The sequence below is a fragment of the Cornus florida genome, unplaced genomic scaffold (assembly GCF_030987335.1).
Source record: "Cornus florida cultivar Cherokee Brave unplaced genomic scaffold, ASM3098733v1 CherokeeBrave_3.0.0_Hap2_Chr06, whole genome shotgun sequence".
In the NCBI taxonomy this organism is placed as follows: Eukaryota; Viridiplantae; Streptophyta; class Magnoliopsida; order Cornales; family Cornaceae; genus Cornus; species Cornus florida.
The window spans coordinates 100,332,543-100,355,543 of NW_026775576.1; the positions used below are offsets into that span (position 1 = coordinate 100,332,543).

The 23,001-nt window shown below is 34.2% G+C and overlaps 4 protein-coding genes across 4 annotated transcripts; 2 read left to right on the forward strand and 2 right to left on the reverse strand.

Moving 5' to 3' along the window:
- Window positions 1–1,643: 1,643 nt before the first annotated feature.
- On the reverse strand, window positions 1,644–2,165 carry LOC132314719 (transcription factor bHLH140). Its single transcript, XM_059813542.1, has one exon. It carries the CDS (start codon window positions 2,163–2,165, stop codon window positions 1,644–1,646), a length of 522 nt encoding a protein of 173 aa, XP_059669525.1.
- Window positions 2,166–7,948: 5,783 nt separating this feature from the next.
- LOC132313331 (uncharacterized) lies at window positions 7,949–11,164 on the forward strand. Its single transcript, XM_059812047.1, is given in 3 exon segments — window positions 7,949–8,297; window positions 8,299–8,655; window positions 10,608–11,164. Coding segments are annotated over 3 exon segments (498 nt in total). The 5' UTR covers window positions 7,949–8,229; the 3' UTR covers window positions 10,681–11,164.
- A 2,684-nt stretch (window positions 11,165–13,848) lies between these two features.
- LOC132313334 (BAG family molecular chaperone regulator 4) lies at window positions 13,849–19,729 on the forward strand. The gene is made up of 4 exons (XM_059812051.1): window positions 13,849–14,221; window positions 15,546–15,802; window positions 15,886–16,032; window positions 19,334–19,729. The coding sequence occupies exons 1-4, from the start codon at window positions 14,005–14,007 to the stop codon at window positions 19,529–19,531; spliced, it is 819 nt and encodes a 272-aa protein (XP_059668034.1). The 5' UTR covers window positions 13,849–14,004; the 3' UTR covers window positions 19,532–19,729.
- LOC132313333 (ammonium transporter 3 member 1-like) lies at window positions 19,654–21,778 on the reverse strand. The gene is made up of 3 exons (XM_059812050.1): window positions 20,787–21,778; window positions 20,410–20,695; window positions 19,654–20,317 (listed from the first exon to the last, which is right to left on the reverse strand). The coding sequence occupies exons 1-3, from the start codon at window positions 21,429–21,431 to the stop codon at window positions 19,836–19,838; spliced, it is 1,413 nt and encodes a 470-aa protein (XP_059668033.1). The 5' UTR covers window positions 21,432–21,778; the 3' UTR covers window positions 19,654–19,835.
- Window positions 21,779–23,001: the final 1,223 nt, after the last annotated feature.

The following is a 23,001-nucleotide window of genomic DNA, read 5'->3' on the forward strand; positions in this document are numbered from 1 at the left end:
TCAATGTTCCAATTTTATGGAATTAACATTTTGACGCATTGAATAATCCAAATATTGTCCAATTATCAATCATCATCTACCTCAAAAAGATCCAAATTTTTTGGCTCATTTGCCACTGAAAACATGATAATTATAAATTAAAGACCTGTTCTTTGAATCAAAACTTTTTTTACTCAATCTTCAAAAGATTGTCGACCAAACTGGACCAATCATGCCTTTTCTAGCCTCTTTTTTCTTCTTATTTTGTTTTTTTCCAATTATGTGAAGTGAAATCTATAAAACGTACGTCGAGATAGTACTGTTTCATATATACATACCAAGTTTCTTGGATCCACATGTGACAATATATTCAGAAGTTCTGTTTTACTTAATTTAATTCCAATTTCCAATCAAACACCTCACATATCTTGTTGGACTTTTTAAACACTTCACACTCACCTTGTCGGATTCCTCATTGATGCTCAATTTGGTGGTTGGAAAGGATTGATGGTGAAATTTTGCATTATTTGGTTCCTAATCGTTTTAATTATTTTATGTGAAGCGCACAGAAAGGAGAGAAGTGGTATCTTTTTGTGTTCTTTTCTTTTAAGTGACGTTGCTAGCTCTCGGTATAAAATTTACCTAATTTAAGTAACACAAGGCGAAAGTGACAGTAAATTCAAGAGTGAGAATTCAAAAACAGTAAAATTAAGTCCCAAGTAATAAAAATAAGAACGAGAAAATGCTCATATGTGACTTAAGATTTTTTAATTATCTTGAGAGTCCGTTTGTGTCAATAAAATTTCTTGTGGAAAAGTAAAATAAAAAAAATATCTCCTATGCATATATAAATCTATAATATATGGAGTAGTACTAAGTATAACATGTGGACACGCGATTCCTTACAAGCTGAATAATTTAAATAGGATATAATATGATATGCATAGATTAAGATTCAACTATACTTCCTAATGTACACATAAATTTTCTTGTAACTTTGTAAGAAAAAATTTCTATTTAAACTTATGGGAATGCCTTCATCAAACTCGTAAATCATTAAATAGACATGTAGTTATACAATAGAGTTGGTATGATAAAAAAAAATTTGAAAAATTAGTAGGATAGCGACTTAAGGGAGTTTGAGTTGTGCAAATTAAAGATAGTGATGCAAGAATAATTTACCCAAAAAAAAAAAAAAAAGAAGATAGTAATGCAAGAATATTACTTTACTATAGTACTTAGTTTTATTCATGATATGATTCAAAAAATAGTAGGATAATCGCTTTACTATAAATAATAAACCTGGATCAGTCCACACAAATCACACAACTACATCTCAAATATGTAGGCTAATGTCAATATGCATTTTGAGATCACATATTGGGCCAAATATATAGTCATAATCACACACACACATGCATGATAGAAATTAACTTCACATGATCAAAGAGTCTTGATAGCAAATCAATCCTACTTGTTTATGCAATACTACATGTTGGATCATATTCAATTCATCTCTAAAGCCACACGAAGATTTTCTTGCTAGATATGGTAATCATAGTTGTTCTTGAATACATCAGTACTAGCATTATAATACCTAATCTTTGATTGACCACATTCATGATATGACCCTTTTAATCAACGTACACACACACGCACAGAGGCTAGTAGTTGATAGGTGGATTAAAAGGCTTAGTCTCGTCACCTTGGAAGCAATTAGGGTCAGGCAATTGTGGTGACCCTTGAAGTACTTGACCCACCAAATTATAGTTAGTCCCTGAATGGAGGCTTCGATGATCATGAGAATGTAGAGAATTAGATTGAGGGTCCACCACAAGAGATGATGGGTCATTATTATCATCCATGAAGTTCATCATCATCATGGTCTGATGAAGCCATATCTGAGTCTTGAGGAACTTCACATAGTGAATGGCCTCTTCCAACATAGACACTGTGTCCATCTTAGTCCCACCAGGAACCAAGCTTTGCAGGATCTTGAACCGGTCACTGATCCGGTGCCTCCTCTGCCGTGCCGCCACGCTTTGTGGGTCAGTCGACAGCTTCACCACTTTGCTGCTTCTCTTCCCACCACCACCACCCTTCTTCTTCTCTTTCCCATTATTATTGTTTGCAGCTGAAGAAGACTCTGAAGAATTAGGGTTACAAGAGCTGGAAAAGTAGTTCATTTTGTGATATCTCAAATATTCACCCTTTCTAGCACCTCACTAGTTTTTGAGACAAGAATGACAGAGAATGAAATGAGACCTCAGTTCATAGGCTATATATAGAAGGGGTTTAGAGAGAGATTGGCTAAGTTGACAGCACGTCCCAAAATAAATATTGGGAAAATAGCAAATTAGCGGAATGAAGAACAATAAATTACAAATACATGGAAAATATCAAATTCAATTTGCAAAATGCAGAGATAAGGGGAAAAAAAAAGTTACAGGCGCAAATGTTCATGCATAAAAAAAGTCCTTAACAAAAGTACTACAGATGCAACCGTATTAAAAGTCATATATTGATGTATTAAATACAATTTTTTCAAAAAATATGTATTAAATACATGACTAATCGAAAGTTGTCGTCAAACAAATCATTTTAACTCATCTGTCTTGAAATTATTTTCCTTCTCTCTTAATGGTCCCTTTTGGGCAATTTGTTCAGTTAAAATAAATGAGCTGTGCTATCCATGCATATGTAATTAATTATTTTTCTTATTTGTGTTTTTTTTTTCCATGTATAAGTAATTATTTTCCTTATTTATTCATAATTTCATATAAACACTTGATTTTGATTTCCATGTTTGTAACTTTAAGTTCTTAATGCACTTATTTCTAATATTTCCATAAGTATATCCGAAAATAAAATTTTCTTTTTGAAAACTTAATGAACAAAACTTATGTGTATGTGTGTGTGTGTATATATATATATATTTTAAATTAACAATCAACCTAAAATTTTAATTTAAGGATTAGTTTTGAATATTTAATGGTTGCATGCTGTGCATTAGTTTACAAAAAATGTTAAGGGTCAACTATAAAAATAAAAATAAAATAAAATAAAACAGTTCGATGAACTATTATTAAAATTATTATTGGGATGCTTTATATGAACTATTATTTTAGTATAATCAGAATATAAGGACATAATTTTTTTTTTTTTAAGAAGCTATTTACCAATATATTTTCAAATTCTCCTAAAGTTAACGAAAAGAATGTGAAACTTACTTTGGCTGGAGTAATATAATACACTATGATTAAATGCTGTGATATCGTCATATATGTCATTTATATATATATGTAATTTTAAACAGGACATATATGTCATATTAGTCAGTCGATATCTGGGAGAGGATTCGAGTGTCTACCCTAGTGTATAGAGATGTCGAGAAAGAAGAACCCCTAAGGCCTAGGACAGCAAAATGCTTTCAATAGTTTCGTTTATTTATTTATTTTTTAATACTCTCTATATTATTTTTATTATTATTTATTTATTGACCAATGGTGTTACTGGACTTATTTAACCTACTCTATTGTATGCTAACAAATACATGCAATCTTCTTATTCTCATGCAGCATGCAATTAACAGAAAATTCACTGAAAGAGTTGTGGTTATTATCCCGATTTCTTTCAAGTTAATCCCAAAGAAAATAAAGTTTTTACTTTGCCTTCTTTGCTTTTGTATATAAACATATACTCCTATATATGGATATGTAACGTGACCGACCATTAATGTAATATGATATATGTGTATATATAGAGAGGGAGAGAGAGAGAGAAAGAGAAAGTGACCTTTTGTAGGGTTGGGATAGGAAAGGGGGACCTTCCTTGAATCGAAGTGGATGTATGAAATTTGCAGACAAGTCCAGAGTCCAAACACAAGGGCCACCAAATTCTTGCCGAGCTTTTATTGTACCATACCCATTCTTTTTAATTCCTGCAAGATTCTCCTTGCTCCTTCCAAACAAAAATAACTATATATGACCGATGGACATTAATTTAAATAATATGATCTTGATCTCTCTCACTAAAAATAAAATCGAGTATATATATATATATATATATGTATTTGTCCAAAACCAGCTCAATTGTCACCGTTTTTCATTGCATTAAATTAGAAGTTCTTTTATTTAAAATTACTTAAATGCTAGTAGTAATTTAATTGCTTCCCTTGAGCCTAAGCTCCCCTGAAATTGATGTATCATATAGTAGGCCAAGGCTGGTGAGTCCAAAATCGAAGCTAGGAACAAAAATATTTGCTTATTGTACCATGTACAATCTATTTTTCCCTAGGATTAACACTGTTGGCTGAAACATATAAACTGTTGATGTTCTCATCATTCTGTTCTAACTTTATATGGTAATTAAGGTGGGCCCATTTCACTAGGAAAAAAGGCACATGTGAATCCGGGTTTCACGTTGGGGAGTGGTTAAAACTTATTGTAACTTGTTGAACTCAGAGAACCTGATTTACCTGTCTATTCAAAACAAATATTCAACCCCACACATCAGTCACAACTTTTCAACCCCCACATGATGATACATAAAGTGTGTGTGTGTGTGTCTATATATATATATATATATATATATGATCATCATCATCGGAGTACTAATTAAATTGAGATTTTGATAAGACTGTTTAACAAAACCATATCAAAAGAAGATAAAACCAAGACAAGTTACTGTACTGTGACAGATAGTAGGTAAATTCTGGACTGGTCATTTTCTGTGCCAGGTTGTTTTGCTTTTAGTGTTGATGCAACTTACACTCACATTCGCATGAGTTGTAAACCCTTCTTAGTTTACAGTGAATTCAGGCTTAACTGTTGTTAGCTGCTTCTTCAGACACATACACGCTCTCTACTTCTCTCTCTCTCTCTCTCTCTCTCTCTCTCTATATATATATATATATGTATATGCGTATATATACATTAAAGAGTCCGCTGTAGTGTTTTTTCAACCTATTTAAATCATCTTTGGACCCATTTTTTTTTATATATTTCAACACATCAAATAAATGTATTAAAACATGATTTAAATGTATTTAAATTAAAAATAATAACGAAATTTCAATACGTTTTAATACTTATAAAATTTAAAAATTGATCCAGCTGATTACTGGAGCATACATGTATATAATAAAGATGTAACAAGGAGATGGAATTGTATTGAAATAGCGGTGATGGGGTAACAAATTTAGTTAGACATGTGTAACTAGAAATTGGGAGTGGAGTTAGATGACACGTTTGCAAGAAAGTAACAGTAAGTACAAATATTTATATATATGTGGGGGTTGTAGTGAGATCGATCTGACTTTTCAAGTGCCCTAAAGTCAGTGATAAGTGTTGGAAAGGATGATTGGATGGGACGCTGATCCAATTGAAGCAACATTGCTAAATCAGACTACTGGCAAAACGCGTGAGACCTATTTTATACGAACTCCCATTTATGTATGTATTCTTCAATATATATATATATATATATATCTGATGATAGGACTGTTCTTGAATGTGATCAATTCAAAACTGATTGTTTATCATGATCCCTATTGATCTATCGTTTCTGGATTAGCTTTATTAAAGGTTGAGGGTACAATAATGCTATGGTTTCAAAAGCAAAAAGTGTTCTACTTCTTTCTTTCATCCCTTGTTTCATCAATTATCACTTTATCAGCATCTAAACTGCACCGGGTGCATCATACACGAACTCATTCAAGTCGTACAGACAAATGTTGCATGTAGACGGTACATACAATTTGAATAAATCAGTACACCCCACACACTCAATACTTTTTCTTAAATTACAAGAGTCTAAGTCCATTACTTTTAATGTGATACGATTAGAAAGGTCTATGTAACTCGGTTCCCTTTTGAAGGAGTTGGCTAGTTTCTAATAGGGGACCAATATACATTTTTAACTCAGTTATTTCTGCGAGATAGAGAGTACAGAGTAATTAGTAAATGTCACTTGAATAAGGTGCCAAATCCCCATGCAACGTGTTCTTTGTGAACTAAATCAAGCTTTAATGAAAATTAATGAAGAAAAGTTAAAATAGAGTAATAATTGTTGTGAAATTAAATTAAAAATAACATAAAAAAGATATCAAATAGCATTTAAATTTTTTTTTTTTTTTTCGGAAGTTAAATATTGTATAAAAAAAGAGAATGGTTACAAAATTTCAATGGTCAGGCCATGATCTAGAGCTGGGTTGCATGAATTTTACTATAATGTTAAAAAATATATACTAATTATATAAGATAGAAAAAGTTCATAATGAATAAATATTTTCGTACTAAAACAATATAATAAGTGTATTAAATTACTAAACTATCCCTCAAAAATTAAGGAAGTTAGATTTGCGGAATTGGGCCTTCGTATACAGTAGGACTTTTCTTTCTCAAAGATGTTTATGAGATAGTGCAACTTTACTCCAACACACCATTATAATCTTTGACATACAAGAAAATACTTCATAATTTTTTCTCTTTATGCTCTTTGAAATCAAGAAAATAGTTTATCTATGTCTTGTTAATTGTTAACTTTAAAATAGTTTTTTCTCTCTATGTTTTACTGACATTCTTCTGTTGAAGGATTGGAACTGGGCTTGATGTTTTTCTTTTGGGCTTGGATCCAGTGTTAAAGGGGGACCAAATTAAAAACACATGCGCTTACTTGGGCTGCTGTAAACATACTGAGAGTCTGACAATACCCAGAGACTGGCCCATACTAAATATTGTTAATCTTCTGTGAACAGGCTTGATGTCGAACTTAACCCAACATTAGTTTCATGTTCATGACTTGAAGGTCGACCCAAATGCAACAAGGTTTCTTGGAGCAACACAAGCCTTATGAAAGGAAGGACATGCATCTATCCCCTCCAAGTCTCTTTCCCCTTAATTCGACTGATTTCTCCATTGTAAATATGAACTGTGTAATTCTTTTTTCTCAAGTAATCTTGTTCTTTTTTAAACAAAAAATATATATCAAATTCATTGAACAAAATCTTTTTAATTAATATTTAAGTCCTTTTGATTAATTTGGTTCATTTTATTATGTTTTTATATTAATGTGGTCCAATGTCAACTCCTTTATGCTCCTTTGGTAGGAAGGAAGAAAATTAGATGGAAGGGAAATTAGAAGAGATGAATGACATATCTCTAGGAAAGAGATTATATCATGAGAAATAAAACAATATTTTATTTTTTTTGTTAGGAAAGAAGAAAATAGAAAGTTTTGTAATTTAAAAATATTTATAATAGCCTTGCATTTTTTTCTCCGTATCTTTTGAAGGGATGAAAATTTAGGAAGAAGAAAGGATGACCTATCCATCCTCTTTTATCTTCTCTCCTTATCTCCTCTCTACCAAACAAAGAAATTTTATTTCTTTCTTCCTATTTTCCCTTCACCCCTCTTTCTTCCTTCACACCAAAAGGAGTGTAAAATAACTTTTGATTCCCTCACAAAAGGAAAACTAGGAAAGAAAAAAAAAAAAAAGTAAATTTCACTAACCTTTTTCTGAAATTTGGACAAATTATACACGAGTAAATTATTCAGCATTTATTACTTTGACCTTCCTTCACGTGTTTAGAGGTGACTAAAAAGTAATTTTGAATGTGAAAAATTAATAATACTCTTATATTATAATAATATATTACAAAATATATTATATTTTATATAAAAGAATGACAAATTTATTATTTTATAAATTTTAATCAACAAATCTTCTAAGAATAAAATGTTGAGAATGCCATTAAGCACATGCTCTAAATTTAAGAGAAATTAAAATGATGAATGGTAAATAGTCTCCTCTTATGTAATTTTTTAAAGCTTTATAGAAGGTAAGAAAAAGTCGAGTGTGTTTCACTTTAGATTTTTCTTTCATATACCCTATTATTTTATTCTCTCTTGGAAGTAAAGCAAGTCTTTTATTGCTTCCGCATCAACAATTGAAATGCTTCTTTTAATTCTAGAACCCTACACGAATTGCCATGTGTGAGGACACTTGTCACCAGAAAACAAACCAAGCACCTTCTCTTGACAACACGAAACTTGTTTTGCCACGTGTGGTATATATATATATACATACATTATTAACTAGACATATTCATCAACTCACTTGAGTAGACATATTCATCAACTCACTTGAGTTTGGCAAGAAAAGAAAGTGAAACTTTTCCAAAAAAATTAAATAATAAATAAAAATAAAAAAAGAAGAAGAAAAGAAAGTGAAGAAATTAAGCTGAATCCATGGGTGAAGAGTTCAAGCTAGTGTCGCCTAGTATAAACAAAGAGGGCAGACTGCCCCGGAAGTACACCTGGGGGGCAGGGTGCCCTAAAGAACCTATCCCCACCGTTGGAATGGTACAACGTCCCAGAAGCAACCAAGAGCTTAGCTTTGGTAGTGCAGGATATAGATGCTCCTGATCCACGTGGGCCCATCGTGCCATGGACCGTTTGGGTGGTGGTCAACATACCGCCCACCTTGAAGGGCCTGCCGGAGGGATTCTCCGGGAAGGAGGAGGAGGAGGTGGGCGGCGATTATGCCGGCATCAAAGAAGGAAACAATGATTACAAGGTTCTGGGGTGGCGTGGGCCTAAGCTGCCCTCTCATGGACACCGGTTCGAGTTCAAGCTGTATGCACTGGATGATGACTTGCATCTGGGGCACAAGGTACGTACCATAAACTAAAAAAGTGTTCAACTATATAATATCTCTCTCTTATTAGTAATTGGATAGGGTTAATTCCACCTACATTTCTTGACGTTTATCCATATTTCACTAATACTCCTTATACGTTTTAATGTTTCACCGACCTCTCTTAAAGTTTTGGTTTGTGTAGCAAATTACCCCTGCCGTTAAGTAGTTCACAGTGTGTGTTGATGTCAACATTAATAAATTGTTAAAAAGTTAATTTTACCCTTCTAATGTCTAAAATGACATCTTTAACCTCAGTTCACCAATACACAATTACAAAACTGTCCTTAATTTGTTAACTCAAGTGTACAAAAATACCCTACCTTTCACTTCAATATATATTCATATATCATCTTCTTCCTTCCACACACAAATTCATTAATTTAATTAAAAAATAAAATTTTAATTTTAATAAATTTAAATGGTGCAATTAAATTTAATTTCTTTTTAAATTTTTAATTATATTATATTTTTCAGTTTGCCCAAGGGTAGAGGCTTATATAATAGTCCTGTTAATCATCAATGAATAAAAATTTCATCCATGAATATAACTATAGTTGAATTTCTTATTCACTTTATGAATAAAAGATTATTACCTTATAGATATTATCCACACACTGGTATGCATGTATCCAACCCAAGAATGATTAAATAGAGAGAGAAAATCCAAGCATAACTGGCCTACCTCCACTTAAAATACTTTTTGTCCCCTGAATAATTGTGCAATGTGCATGCCATCATGTGGAATTGTTCCATGTGCATGCCATCATGTGGGTGATGTTATATACCATTATATATATATATATATATATATATATATATATATATACCAGAAAGTCAAGATCGAGGGTTCCGGTGCCGACGATGTTGATCAACAGCGCAATGTTGGAGAGGTTGTAAAGGTTGGGTCTAGTCTCCCGTCGGAGCACGAGATGCTGATTTTTGTCGCCGATTACGATGCCATCGAGCTGTTCGGATGGTGAAAAAGTTACAGAGCTAGGCCGAATTCTTCTGTAGAGCTCTGGTGTGTCTATGGCCGTTTTGAATTGGGTTTCACCGAGGTGGGTTGAGGAATCTTTGCTCACCGGACTGAACTGGGTTTGGTCGAACTTAGTTCGTTCTAGCTTTCAGAACAACTGAATCGCTGAATTGGGTTTCGCATAACTGAATCGCTGCTCGCCGGACTGAAAAAGGAGGAATCCTCAGTTCAGTCCAAACACCGGACTTCAACTCCGTCGAATCGTGTACTCACCGTCGTAACGCTGGACAAGAACGAGGTAAGCCGGATCAAAGACAACGGCGATCCCAAGTCCAGTGAAGGTCAGTTCAGTCCGGTGGGCTCGCCGGCAACGATGAAGAAGAAAGGGAAAAAAAAAGAAAAAGAAAAAAGAAATAAAGAAATAAATATATATATAATGTGTGTGTGAGGAGAGAGAGAGAAATTTAATTTAAACTGAGGTCTTAAAAGTCTTTTTCATTGAGTTATAAATTTTAATATATAATTTAAGGGTAAAATAATAAAATTACACATTTCTGTTAGTAAATAAATTAAACAGTGGTTACTGACAGGGGGTGTAGGTGAAATTATGAAATACAAAAGGGGTGTGTGTGTAATATAGGCAAACGTCAGGAAATACAGGTTAAATTAACCATTTTTTAAATGTACCAATTGACTTTGAAAAGTTAAAGTAAATAAATCTTATTTTTTTATAGTTGTTTTTTATATTTTGAGAAAATTTTAAACTTGATAATTATAATTATCTAAAATAAAAGGAACAAATTGATAATTTTTAAAAAAAATAATACATTAATTGTATGTCTTTTTAAAAATTTTAAAGATGAGCATCAAATTAACCCTTTTTTAAATGTACCAATTGACCTTGAAAAGTTATATATATATATTGGTTTAATTTGTGATATGATATATGTGGACAAAGGAGAAAGTGTTGGAGGCAATTGAAGGACATGTGCTTGGGGAGGCAGTCTTGATTGCCATATTCTGATCATTACATGACTTTTGGATGGACGTACCAACTCGATCTTCTCTGTATTTCTGTGTGTATGCATGTGTGTTTTAATTGATCGAACGGCCAGTTTCGATCTACTTTGCATTTGTTCTAATTAAGTTCTCTGGCTCTTTTTCTTTGTACTCTTTTAATGTTTGGCGGTTTTTAATTTATTTTGTTAGTATATATGGAAAATGATCCATTGAGCAGCTGTGTTAATTATGAATTCTATTTTTTTTTTTTATTCTTTTTAAATACACACACACACACATATATATTCCATTTTTAAATCACTTCTAATGCTGGTCAGCTAGTCCCTTTTTATTTTTATTTTATTTTTTTTTATTTTATTTTTTTTTTTTTTCACTGCTGGTCAGCTAGTCTAAAATGTTCAAAAGCATGGTTAAAATTTGATAGGCTAGAGGTAGGTGTTCAAAAGCATGGTTAGAATTTGACACACTTAGAGGTAGGGATGGCAAAATATGACACGACATGTTAACATGATTCGAACATAATACAAGATAAATAAGTTTGGATTGATCTTAAATAAGTTTGGGTCATAAACGAATTGACACGATTAATCCGTCTATTTAATGGTGTCAGATTAGAGTTGAGGGGTTCAAGTCATGTAACTCGTTTATACTTATTTAACTCAACATGTCATAATTGTCAATATGATCTGAGTAATATATTACATGTTTATAGTCAATTACTATGAACAATTAAGTCATTTCAACATAAATCTTGAATACTCTTTATGATTTTTTATTTGAACATTTGTATTCTATTTACTTAGGTGGTGTTTGATGTTTTTATTTTCTTGCTTTAAATATTTGGATTAATTGAGACATTATTTTTTAGTATTTATTGTTTAATTGAATATTAAATATCTCATTTCAGTAAATAAGTCATTAAACAGGTTAATACGTGTAACTCGTTTAATAAATTGGTTAGGTTAATGTTGAAGGTACTAACACGAATATTAGATGGGTTGAGTTTAGGTTTGGATTATCTTGTTTAATAGAATATCTTATGTCGATACGACACGACACGATTATGACCCACGAACATAAATTGTCACTCCAGCCTCGGGGTACAAAAATGCATTTAACCATGTCTTCAATTACAATTGAGATGCTAAAAGGTGTTAAGAGATTAAGGGTTATTGTACCTTCTAAGAAGGTGGGTTGTTTTTTTTTTTTTTTTTGGGTGGCCATGGGCTATGCTCCATGCACCTGGATAGATTTTCTTTCTTTATAAACACAGTTAATTTACCGAAAAGCAAATAGAAGGTGAGCACGAAGAGGATTATTATTATTATTATTATTATTATTATTATTATGTTGAGGAAAACTTTGACATAATTATCTTCAATAATTTCTCACCTCCTATAAAAAGCCACAACTTGAAAAAAAAACATTCTCCTCCTTGATAGAAGAGAACTCGCTTCGTGCACCAAAAATAGATTTTTTTTGAATAAATATGGTCTCAATAATCAAAGATTTTCAAAGGAATGATTGGATATACGTAGTAATAATTATGGCTTTTGCTGTTTCTTGGTCTGTATCCCTATTTATTTATTTATTTATTTTTGGAAAGGGTGTTCACTTGATATCTACTTGTGAATAGTAGTCACCTAGGTGGTTGAGTAACTCCATTTCTTAAAGTCGTTGTTTATTGCATATTTTATACTGTCACAGTTATTAAGGTGACACTTAATTTGGGACGGAGGAAATATTAATTTTCTCTGTAACTTCATATTTAATCAGTTAATTTTAACTCATGTTATAAATTTACATACAATTATTGATTTTCATTAGATCATGGTCAAATATCTTTTTAAAAAAGGACTTGTTAGAAGAGTTCAATTTTTAAAATTAATTTAATCCATTGTATTGATTTTCATTAGATCATGGTCAAATATCTGTTTAATAAAAGGACTTGTTAGAAGAGTTCAATTTGTAAAATTAATTTAATCCAATTCGATGGATTGAATTTGATTCAATTTTTACCGATTCACAGGAATAAGATTGGACATAGATGTAATGCCTGATGTGATAACCCTTCCTACGTAGAGAGACTACGACCAGAAAAAAAATAAAAATAAAAAAATAAATAATAATAATAATAATCGTTGTTTTATTAGAGTGATAGGGTTGTGTATGAGTATTTATTTAATCGAACAAAAATAAATAAAATTGTTAATTTTAGGGAAATCTTCTTCATATTTTAAAGGGAACTAATTGTACAAGTCCAAGGCACGAAGCTAGACAATAATAGGTGACAAAGTGTGTTAACTGTTAGTATAAAAAATTAACAAATAACTAAATATGTCAAATATATAAAAATAAGGGCTAATTTTATAAAACAATCACCCTCAACTAAATATATATATATATATATATATATATATATATATATATATACAGATGTATATTTTTAGGTTAGTTACATTCACATTTCGGGTCTTACTTTTTGATTCAAAGTTTTTAACATTGCACATAGGTCTTATCTATTGACTCTAACATCGCATGTTGCACGTTTACCGTTTGGAGGAAGAATAAAGAAAATGCTACTTACGGGACGGGAGTAATTGTCGTATTACGAATTTAAACTACTTATATATATATTTGGGACCTGACAACGGTGAGTGGTGTCAGGAAGTTCAATATTAAAAAATATATATATATAAAAAAATAATAATAATAAAAAAAATAGTTTAGCAATGATTAACGAGATTGGAAAGTTAGGTGCAAGGGAAACCATCACTACACATCCTTTCTTATATTAAATATATAAAAAGTAAATAATCACATTATATTATTATTAATATAATAAAAAATAATAAAAATTATTATGATTTAAAAAAAATTAAACTTTCAAAAGGACAATTAAAATAAGATAGAAATAGTAAATTTTTTTTTTTTGTATCAAACAACATGTTAACTATTAAATTTTAAATCAAACACCTCCCTTGTAATTAATTTTCATGTATAAAGTAAAGATATTGATTATGTAACAACAGTTCGTTATTTTCTTTCCCTATTAATGGGAAAAAAAATTATTTATTCATGTACAAGTGATTTATTATTATTATTATTTTTTTTTGGCGAAATCACTTTGTCCCCCATCATAATATTTCCCGTGATAACTATCGGACAAAACCGACTACATACGCACCGACCCTCTTTGAAAAGAAAGACTCTAATCTACACCCCCCTCTCAAAACCCTGTCCTCATTGATTGCTCAGTGAACGTTCCCAGTCAAAACTCTGCAAACCCTTTTGCTCTCACACTTCAGGGATTCAAAGAGAATTGGAGATGAAAGGGTCGAATTCGAGAGGGGTCGAAAGTGTCCAAAGCAATGAAGAGACCGAGTGGGAGGTGAGACCCGGTGGAATGCTTGTTCAGAAGAGAGAAGATGGTAATGATGATGTCGATCATCACGATGATGGTGTTGGTGGGTCCACAATCAAGATCAAGGTTTCTCATGGGTCTAACCACTACGACCTCACCGTCCCTTCTCAATCCACTTTTGGTAATTCTTCTTTCGGGAACTTTTCGTGTTGGGGATTCTTTTCTGCTCTTTGACTCCGTTTAGTTTTCGGGAAAGCCTGACTGATGATAACGCAATACATGCTTTAACATGGAAACTAATTTTTTAGGAATTCCCAGAAACGAACTGAACCTAACACATATGTGTCTGTGGTAATGGGTTTTTAATTTGGGATGAGCTTCTATTCTGGTTTGGTGTTTATCGTTTCCCTTGCTTCTCTCCCTTTTGTAGGTCAATTATAAAACAATCTTGTTATTAAAACTGGTTTTATGCTGTCGATTTACTAAAGCTGGTAGTTTTCGTTTTCCTATATGTATGGTAAAATTTTGTTGTGGATTTGTTGAAAATGTAACTGCTATATATTGTTTGTTTAATGTATAGATATTTTATGTGTGAGATTGATATATATATATATGCGTAATGTTTACAGTTCATTAATTGGAAGGATTTAAAGTGGGTTTTGCCAATTACCATAAAATATAAGCTTGATGCAGAGAAATTTTTTTTTTTTTTTTCCCTGGAAATTGATGCAGAGATCTTGACCACTTTAAAATCTTTAGGTCGTTGTATATATGCTTGATTGTTTGTATACTTTTTTTACTTTCTATTTTATTAAAGGTTTAGTTTTTTTGGGTAAAGAAGTTCATTTGATGTTCAATATGCAAACTTCATATATAGGTCTATATATTACCTTGTAATTTAAGACAGTTGAGTTTTTCTTCCTTTATAAATGTATTGAATCATCTGGTTTCATTTCTCTCTGTGGTTGGTGTATGCCTGCTTTGCTTCACTTACAAAAGAAGCATCTTGTAGCTATTGCTTGTTTTTAAAAGTAGTTTCTGTTACACCAGATTTACTTTCAATGGAAGCATTTTGTACCGATTGCTTCTTCTCAAAGTAGTTTTATGGAACACCAGAGAGAGCTAAAAATAAAGGAGATCTTACCAAATTGACTACTTTGAGGGTTTACAAATGAAGTATAATTAATTATCCCAACCATACATCTGCAATTTTTCATGTGTTCTGCATTCGGTGCTAAACTCACAACAGTGGGTGTACTGGGACAACAGATGTGTTGTAGTAGTTTGATACTCAATCTGCTAAAATAGAAGCTGGTGACTTGGTTTTGTGGTAACTTGGGGTTATCATGGAGCAGAGAAGAGGATGAAATCAATCATCTATCCATAAATGTATACATAATCAAGTGCAGCCTAAATTATGACACATATCATAAGTTCGTCAAATTCTTCACTTACCATCTTGGAGGTGTTTCATGGTTATTTAATTTGATTTATGTTGATGAAAGGGGATCTGAAAAAGTTAATTGCCCAAGAAACCAGTTTGGAGCCTAAGGAGCAGAGACTGCTGTTTAGAGGAAAGGAAAAAGAAGATCACGATTATCTGCACATGGCAGGCGTCAAGGACAATGCAAAGCTGTTACTCATGGAGGACTTGGCAAGCAAAGAAAAGAAACTTGAAGAGGTGAAGGGAAGCATTGAGTCATCACGAGGCTGTGAAGCTGTTGCTGAAGTCAGAGCAGAGATTGATAAGCTTTCGGAACAGGTAGATCCATTTGTATACATTTGTTTACAATTATCATTTCCCATGGTGACTTGGAGGCTTCTTTGGGCTATTTTGTTGTCTAGGTGGGTGCTTTGGAAGCAGTTGTGTATGGTGGGACCAAGGTCATGGAGAAGGAATTCATTGTTTTATCGGAGTTGCTAATGAGGCAGCTGCTGAAATTGGATAGCATTGAGGCTGAAGGAGAAGGGAGATTGCAGCGAAAGATTGAGGTTAGTATTTAATGCCACTGAAGTTGCTAATGAGGCAGTTGCTGAGATTAGATAGCATTACGACAGTAATTACTTCTTTAATATGCTATTTTTTCAGTTTTTATTTGTTTTATCTACTTAAGTGGGATCATTTCTTTGGTGGATTCAGTACTACTTTGTTTTTGTTTTGATCTTTTTTTTTTTGGTGTGTGGGGGGGTATATAATTTCTTTCAGATTGTAAATACGCAGATTATGTGCCAGCAATAGAATATAATTGCTTAGTCTTTACTTACCAAAAAAAAAAAAAAACCACTATATATGGATCCATATTCTGTAATACAAATAATAGAATATATTAAAATACTATTATGTTAGAGAATAATTTAGTAAACACAGCACTATGGTTATAAGCAAAGTTGAAGTTAGGGCGTCTGGATGGTAAAGGTAAGCCATAATGCATTCTCTTAGACTCCGTTGTCATGTTAAGAATTTACATCTTATGCACTTTGGTCATATTACCACTTCTTTTGCCTCAAAATTTTCATTGGCCTGCCAATAAAATAGCCATCACATATGGTTATTTATTGGATTTATCATTATACTGAAGGTGGTCATTTGGACTCAATTCCTTTATATTATAGCAAAAGTGCACAAGCAGTTAAGCTATGTGGGAATACACAGACATTTGTTACAAGGTCATGGATTTATTTATTTATTAATTATTATTTTGGGGGGGGGTGGGTTGATGATGGAAATGTTTGAAGAACTTTTGGGGATATGTTAAAAGAACTTTAATAATTTTGTCTTTCTAAAGTCTTAATTTGGGGTTAGTTTGGTTAGCGTGAACTAGCAAGAAAGGAAAATAAATAGAAACTTTTTAAAATTTTTTAGCAGTTTGGTTAGCGTGAGAAGGAAAGTAATATTCTCGCAACTCGTTGATTTTCCAGAAAATGTTTCCTTCATAAAACAAGCAAAAATTCTAGTTTCCCATGAAAGTTGTTTCATTATATTTTGACTCCCTATTATGCCCTTGTTAGTTATTTATCATTCTTCTCTTTCTTCATCGATACATTAGAACTCTGTTATTAGGTTACAACTTTATGACTCTTTAAATTAGGACTCTACTTCACACTCGCAAAAGTAGTGAGCTAATCTAATACAGTAATAGAGTCCTAATATATAAGGCAAACTTCGTATAAAAAAAATAAACTATTCAATTACCAAATTTGTAAGGAGTATATGTTTTTTTATGCCTATAGCATGATGTATAGTACTTTATATTGTATTAATAAGGATAGTTTTGGTATATAAAATCATTTTCTTTTCACTCTCATGCTATCCAAACTAGTGAAACAATATTTTCTCACAAATTTCTTTAAAAAAATTCATGCTAACCAAATGCAAAATAGAACCTAAATTTTCTTTTCCTTCATTTCACTTTCTTTTCCTTTCACTTTCCACAATCAAATTCTGGCTAACCAAACTGACCCTAAAGGTTTCTACTTTCTTAGAATCCTAGAATTTAGTTGTTTAAAAGCATCAATGTTTGCTGATTCCCATATTTCAACTTCATCCCTCTTAATATCCTTGGTCATACTTGTTGTAGTTGATGGAAAAGAACTTTTGGGGATATGCTAAAAGAACTTTAATAATTTTGTCTATCTAAAGTCCTAATTCATATTTGTTGTAAATGATTTTAGAGAGTTGAAAGGTTTCTACTATCTTAGTATCCTAGAATTGAGTTGAAAGCGTCAATGTTTGCTGATTCCAATATTTCAACTTCATGTTGTTGTCAGTTGCCTCATTGAAATATTGTTAGATGATAGTTTCTGGAAGTTTCAAATCAAAATCGTGGTTAACTTGGCTGGTAGAAGTTCACTCTTCCTTTCTTTTGCATATACTCAATGAGTTGATTATTTTTTACCCTCTTGCCATTTTTCTGAATCATTGGTATAAGGGGAGAGTGTACATGGCTTATATTGGCACCAATAGTTGATTTCTTTACCCTCTTGCTGTTTTCTGAATCATGGATAATACGGGATAGCTTAACCCCCCCCACTGCGTACCTTATTTTTTACCTGATGTTAGTGGATTGTACACTCATTATATTCTATGTTTTTTCCCCCTCCTTGTGAATGGCTGTGTGAAGGGGTTAAGAGTGATTTCGTGATGAAAATATTCAAGTTGGGGGAAAGACATAATCTGGGTATCTGGTATGACGTTCCAGTCTTTAAAATTGGAGAAATTATTTGGTAGTCCCGGGACCACCACCTCATATATGGTCACAGGACTCCACTGCCCCCCAAACCATCCCTCTTTCATCATGCTCACTCGTAACCATTATCCAGAACCACATTCAATCCACCAGCACTAGCAACTGGGCAAAGCAGCACGTTGGTTCCGATCACTCCTTGGAATCAAACAGGTGGACTCGCTGCTGAAGGAGACAACTCGCTCAAAACCAAAGCCGGCGAAGAAGAGGCGGAGCTTTGTCAAATCATACAGAGAAAAGCGGCGTACTCAATTCCTCCCTCCGATTCGTACGCCGCCAAAGATGGCAGCGTTGCTCCGAACAGGCACGCCATTGTGGACGAGCAGCAATTCCTCACTCCGTACGCCGCCGAAGACGGCGGTGTTGATCCAAACAGGCACACCATCGCCGACAAGCAGCCGGCCATTGCTGTTGGAGGCGGCGCCACCGCTCCAGGAAAACGGCATGGTGGGGGGCTACACCTCGTTAGCTCCCTCTGCTTCCTCGTCGGCAGTCTGGAACGTGCCTGTCGGTGTTCCAAGCTGAGTGGCAGCAAATTTGCCGGTGGCGAAACATAAGATGGATGAGTGCTTAAGCCGAAGCAACAACTCTACCACCAGTGCGTCCTCCGTCAACGCTGTTGTGACCCAATCATCGTAGTCATCTGGCCAGCTTCGTTTTAGAGAGAGAAGGTGCTGATTTGTATTTTGGTCAATGCTGACTTAATTTTTGCTGATGTGGCTCTTTATGATTGGCCGGGACCATATATGAGGTGGTGGTCCCAGACTACCTAATAATTTCTCCTAAAACTGAGCACTAGGCATCTATTTTATTGTTGTACTGTACCTTTCTTGACATTCTATGGTAGTATAATATGCAAACCTAAAACATGTACCAACCAAGTTTTGCATCATCTTGCACCGCTTTTAAGAAAATCGATTTCTGGTATGAATTTCAGATTAAACTGGCATGAGATTCTTTCATAAGCTGTTATAAATTTTTTAGTTACAAATCTATCTCATTTATATTGTTGATGAAGACTGCAATATCAACATATAACTCCCTGGCAGGTGCGTCGTGTCCAGAGCTTAGTGGAGACAGTGGACACCCTCAAGGCAAGAAACTTGAATCCGGCTAGCAACCACAGCAATGCTGCATCAGTAACCACCAAATGGGAAACATTTGATTCTGGAGTAGGAAGCCTCAGTGCGCCGCCCCCAATGCCATCATCTACAAAAGTGACTCAGGATTGGGAAGTCTTTGAATAGTTATTATCTGTCTCTGGATTGTGTAAAACTCTTGGAATACCACATTTAAGGTGCTAGGAAAACTTGCTTTAGTTGTGCTTCATTGGTGGTTTAAATTTTTATTTTTTGCTGCACAACTCAAATCACCAAGGATAAACAATTTTTCCTGAACATCTAAAATTTTACATAATGAATATATATGTGTTGTTGAACTTATCAGTTATTGTTGTTGTTCTTTCACATCCTTTTTGTTTTTCTGCATTTGATTGGTTGCCGAAGGATTTCTTGTTTCTTTTCTTGTGAGAAAGAGAAAGCAAGATCGAATTCAGAGAATTTCCATCTCAACAGCACGAATTGTAGATCTTTCCCTCTCTCCTTGTCCAGCGAGAGCATAGGCTTCTTCTCCATGAGCTGCGTCATCCCCAATCTTGAGCTCCTCTTCAGACATCCGAAGGGGTATCAACACTCTAATGACCAAGAGAATGATGGATGTGGCAACTATATTCCAGCCTATAATAAAGCTTGCACCCACCAACTGCTTCAGAAATTGGACTCCACCTTTCTTGCCGTAGAAGGCTCCTCTTGAATCCGGGTCTGGAAGAAACAAGCTACAGAGACTTGGATGAGCAAATAGTCCCGTAAGGGCTCCGCCTAGGGTTCCAGCAACAGCGTGAGTGTGGAAGACTCCAAGTGTATCATCAATTTTCTGCAGTAATGGCAGCTTCTTGCTCAAACTCATCATTGTGTACCAGGGAACAGTACCAGAAGCTATACCCATTACCAGTGCAGCCCATCCCTGTACAAGACCTGCAAATTCAAGAATAGTTTGGGAATGAAAGCTCTTAATGGGGGGATGTTTTAACAAGACTTTTCCTATTTGAAGGTAAGAGGGGTCTTACCAGCACCAGGAGTGATACAGACCAACCCTGTTATCATTCCCTGTATTGCTCCTATCACAGATGGCTTCTTGAAAAACAACACATCCCAGCAAGTCCATACAAGAAGACTGGTTGCTGCACATATGTGGGTGTTGAGAACTGCAAGGGAGGAATCGACATTAGCAGCAAAAGGATCGCCTCCATTGAACCCTGTCCAGCCCATCCAAAGAATACCAGCTCCAGCTAGTGCTAGCAGGAGATTGTTAGGAGGAAATTCGTCGCGGTCGTCCTTCAATCTTGGTCCAACCTACACAGAGAAAGAGGGTTGTCATGTTTATGTACAACACAAAGGGTGGTCGCTCTATAGTTATGCTCATCTTGGATGAATTGCTACTCACCCAGTAAGCAGCTGTAAATCCTGCTGCACCGGAGGCTAGATGGACAACGTAACCACCTGAATAATCCATAATGCCCCATTGGAAGAGGAAGCCGCCGCCCCATATGCTATAAGCTCCAACGCTGTAAGAAAAAGTGATCCAGAGTGGCACGAAGGCCATCCAAGCTTTGATGCTCATCCGAGCAAGGAGAGAGCCTGCAAGGAGGATGACAGTCACAGCAGCAAAGGCATACTGGAAGAAGACCATGGTAGCCATAGGGTACCACGGTTGAGTAGCTGAGACCGTGTAATTTCCATCAACAAAACGAGTGGAAGGAAGAAAGGCTTGTGGGATCAAAAAGTCCTGTGATACAGCGAGGCCAGCCTTTCCCCAGAAAGGAAGAAGACGGTGGCCGAATGACATCTTGTAAGCCCACAGGACCCAGCAAGGCATGACTGCTGCAAAGGCATAGAGTGCCATGAAGGCTGAGTTGAGAGCCCATTTCTTCTTGACAAGGCCGGCATAGAGGATCACAAGGCCAGGCATGCCTTGCATGCCGACCAGCGCGGCGGACACCATTTGCCATGCGTTGTCACCCTTGTTCAGCCAGTCAGGTACGACAGCGGAGTTGTTCCGGTATGCCAATGGGACAGATATGTTGGCCATTTTTGGTGACTTGGTTCTAAACCTCACAAAAGGAAAAGGTACTTCCCCTCCCTTCTTTGAGGTCAAGCATAAACACTTGTTATATAGATACACAAAACCATGTCATGAAATGTTTTAGAGATTATTAAGTGATCTAATGAACAAGTATTAAGATGAGACCACAAACGTAGGAACTTCACATGTTATGTTGCTGTGAAATGACGTAAGACATGGGTTGGGTGGCAATGGAGGTGATTAATAGGCACCGTTTGATGCAGAGATCTTTCCATCTGCTGGAAAAATGAGGTGTAATGGTTGACCACCTTGTTAAGGATCTGTTGACTCCCTTCTTAAATAATCAAACGGTTGTGGCTAGTAGCTGGTGGCATGAGCTTTTCACGGTAGATATGGAGATTCTGAAAGATTCTCCTCCAAAAGTCGAGATCTAATCGGACAGTGCCTCATTAATGATATAGTAGGCCTACATGAGGCCAAGTCCAAGCCTCCGAGGTGCTTTGGATCTGAATGTTGAATTTTGTGAATGAAACAATAAATTAATGGACCCCACTAAATTTGTTTGCTTTGCATCTGTATGCCATTTCACACTTGTCCACACAATAACCGGGTAATAGGCTTTTTATTGTTGAATATTTATACAACTTTTATTATCTTCCACAGTAATACAAGACAGCCATAAGATATTTAAAATGTTGGAATTGTTTTTGTTATCATTTTTTTTTTTTTTTTCCTCGGAAGGTGTTTATGTGATAATTGATAGGAGATCATTCTTATGTGGTCGTTACTTGTACAGGATGTAATTAAATTATTATTAATAATAACTTTGTTGTCCCATTATAAAGCTAAAATTGCGGAATCTCAGCCATCCAATTGTGTGGTTCACAAAGTTGTGATGCCATTGGAGAAGGGATTGGGATGGGAATTGACTTATATATATATATATATATTAGACACACTTGGCAAAGAATAAGTATTTGATGAAATAAAAAATAAGAAAATAAAGTGGAACATATCAGAGTAGAATCACCTTCTTTGGGGAATTTGAATTGGAGATGCATTGTAGATCCCTAAAAGGGTAGGAATCTAAAAAGTCAGCTTCATGGACAGTCAGTATAATACAGTATTTTATTATGATTTAAAATAGTATATTTATTATGATTTAATTATTTAGTTATTTTCCTTTTTTGTAATCTCCATTCAAAATTTCTATTGGTTGTAACTATTTATTCCCACTAACATTTCAGTGTTTGGTATCCTCCTTATTTATCTACCCTTCATATATTAAAGTTTTGCTTAAATTTCTGGTTTAAATTTAACTTAATAGATGTTTTATATACATTTTTTTCACATCAAATTGTGGAGATAAAATATCAACTGAATAGTCTCGACTTTCTAACTAAAACACCTCCGTTGCATTTATTTTACATAATATATAATCAAGCGTTTTAATCAATTTGAAAAGTCGGGCTATTTAATTGATTAAAATAATATTTTTCATTTGGTTTTTGATGAAAGATGGGTATTAACTGAACTCTTTGTTCCACTTTACCTGGCATCACAAAAATATGATACC

What these genes read in the sequence shown, in the direction of transcription:
- LOC132314719 (XM_059813542.1), bottom strand. Translation starts at nt 2,165, where the DNA reads ATGAACTACTTTTCCAGCTCTTGTAACCCTAATTCTTCAGAGTCTTCT.
- LOC132313334 (XM_059812051.1), top strand. Translation starts at nt 14,005, where the DNA reads ATGAAAGGGTCGAATTCGAGAGGGGTCGAAAGTGTCCAAAGCAATGAA. An exon ending in TTGATAAGCTTTCGGAACAG is followed by an intron (nt 15,803 to 15,885) that starts GTAGATCCATTT and finishes TTTGTTGTCTAG; the next exon opens with GTGGGTGCTTTGGAAGCAGT. An exon ending in GATTGCAGCGAAAGATTGAG is followed by an intron (nt 16,033 to 19,333) that starts GTTAGTATTTAA and finishes ACTCCCTGGCAG; the next exon opens with GTGCGTCGTGTCCAGAGCTT.
- LOC132313333 (XM_059812050.1), bottom strand. Translation starts at nt 21,431, where the DNA reads ATGGCCAACATATCTGTCCCATTGGCATACCGGAACAACTCCGCTGTC. An exon ending in GATTTACAGCTGCTTACTGG is followed by an intron (nt 20,696 to 20,786) that starts GTGAGTAGCAAT and finishes TTCTCTGTGTAG; the next exon opens with GTTGGACCAAGATTGAAGGA. An exon ending in CTGTATCACTCCTGGTGCTG is followed by an intron (nt 20,318 to 20,409) that starts GTAAGACCCCTC and finishes TTGAATTTGCAG; the next exon opens with GTCTTGTACAGGGATGGGCT.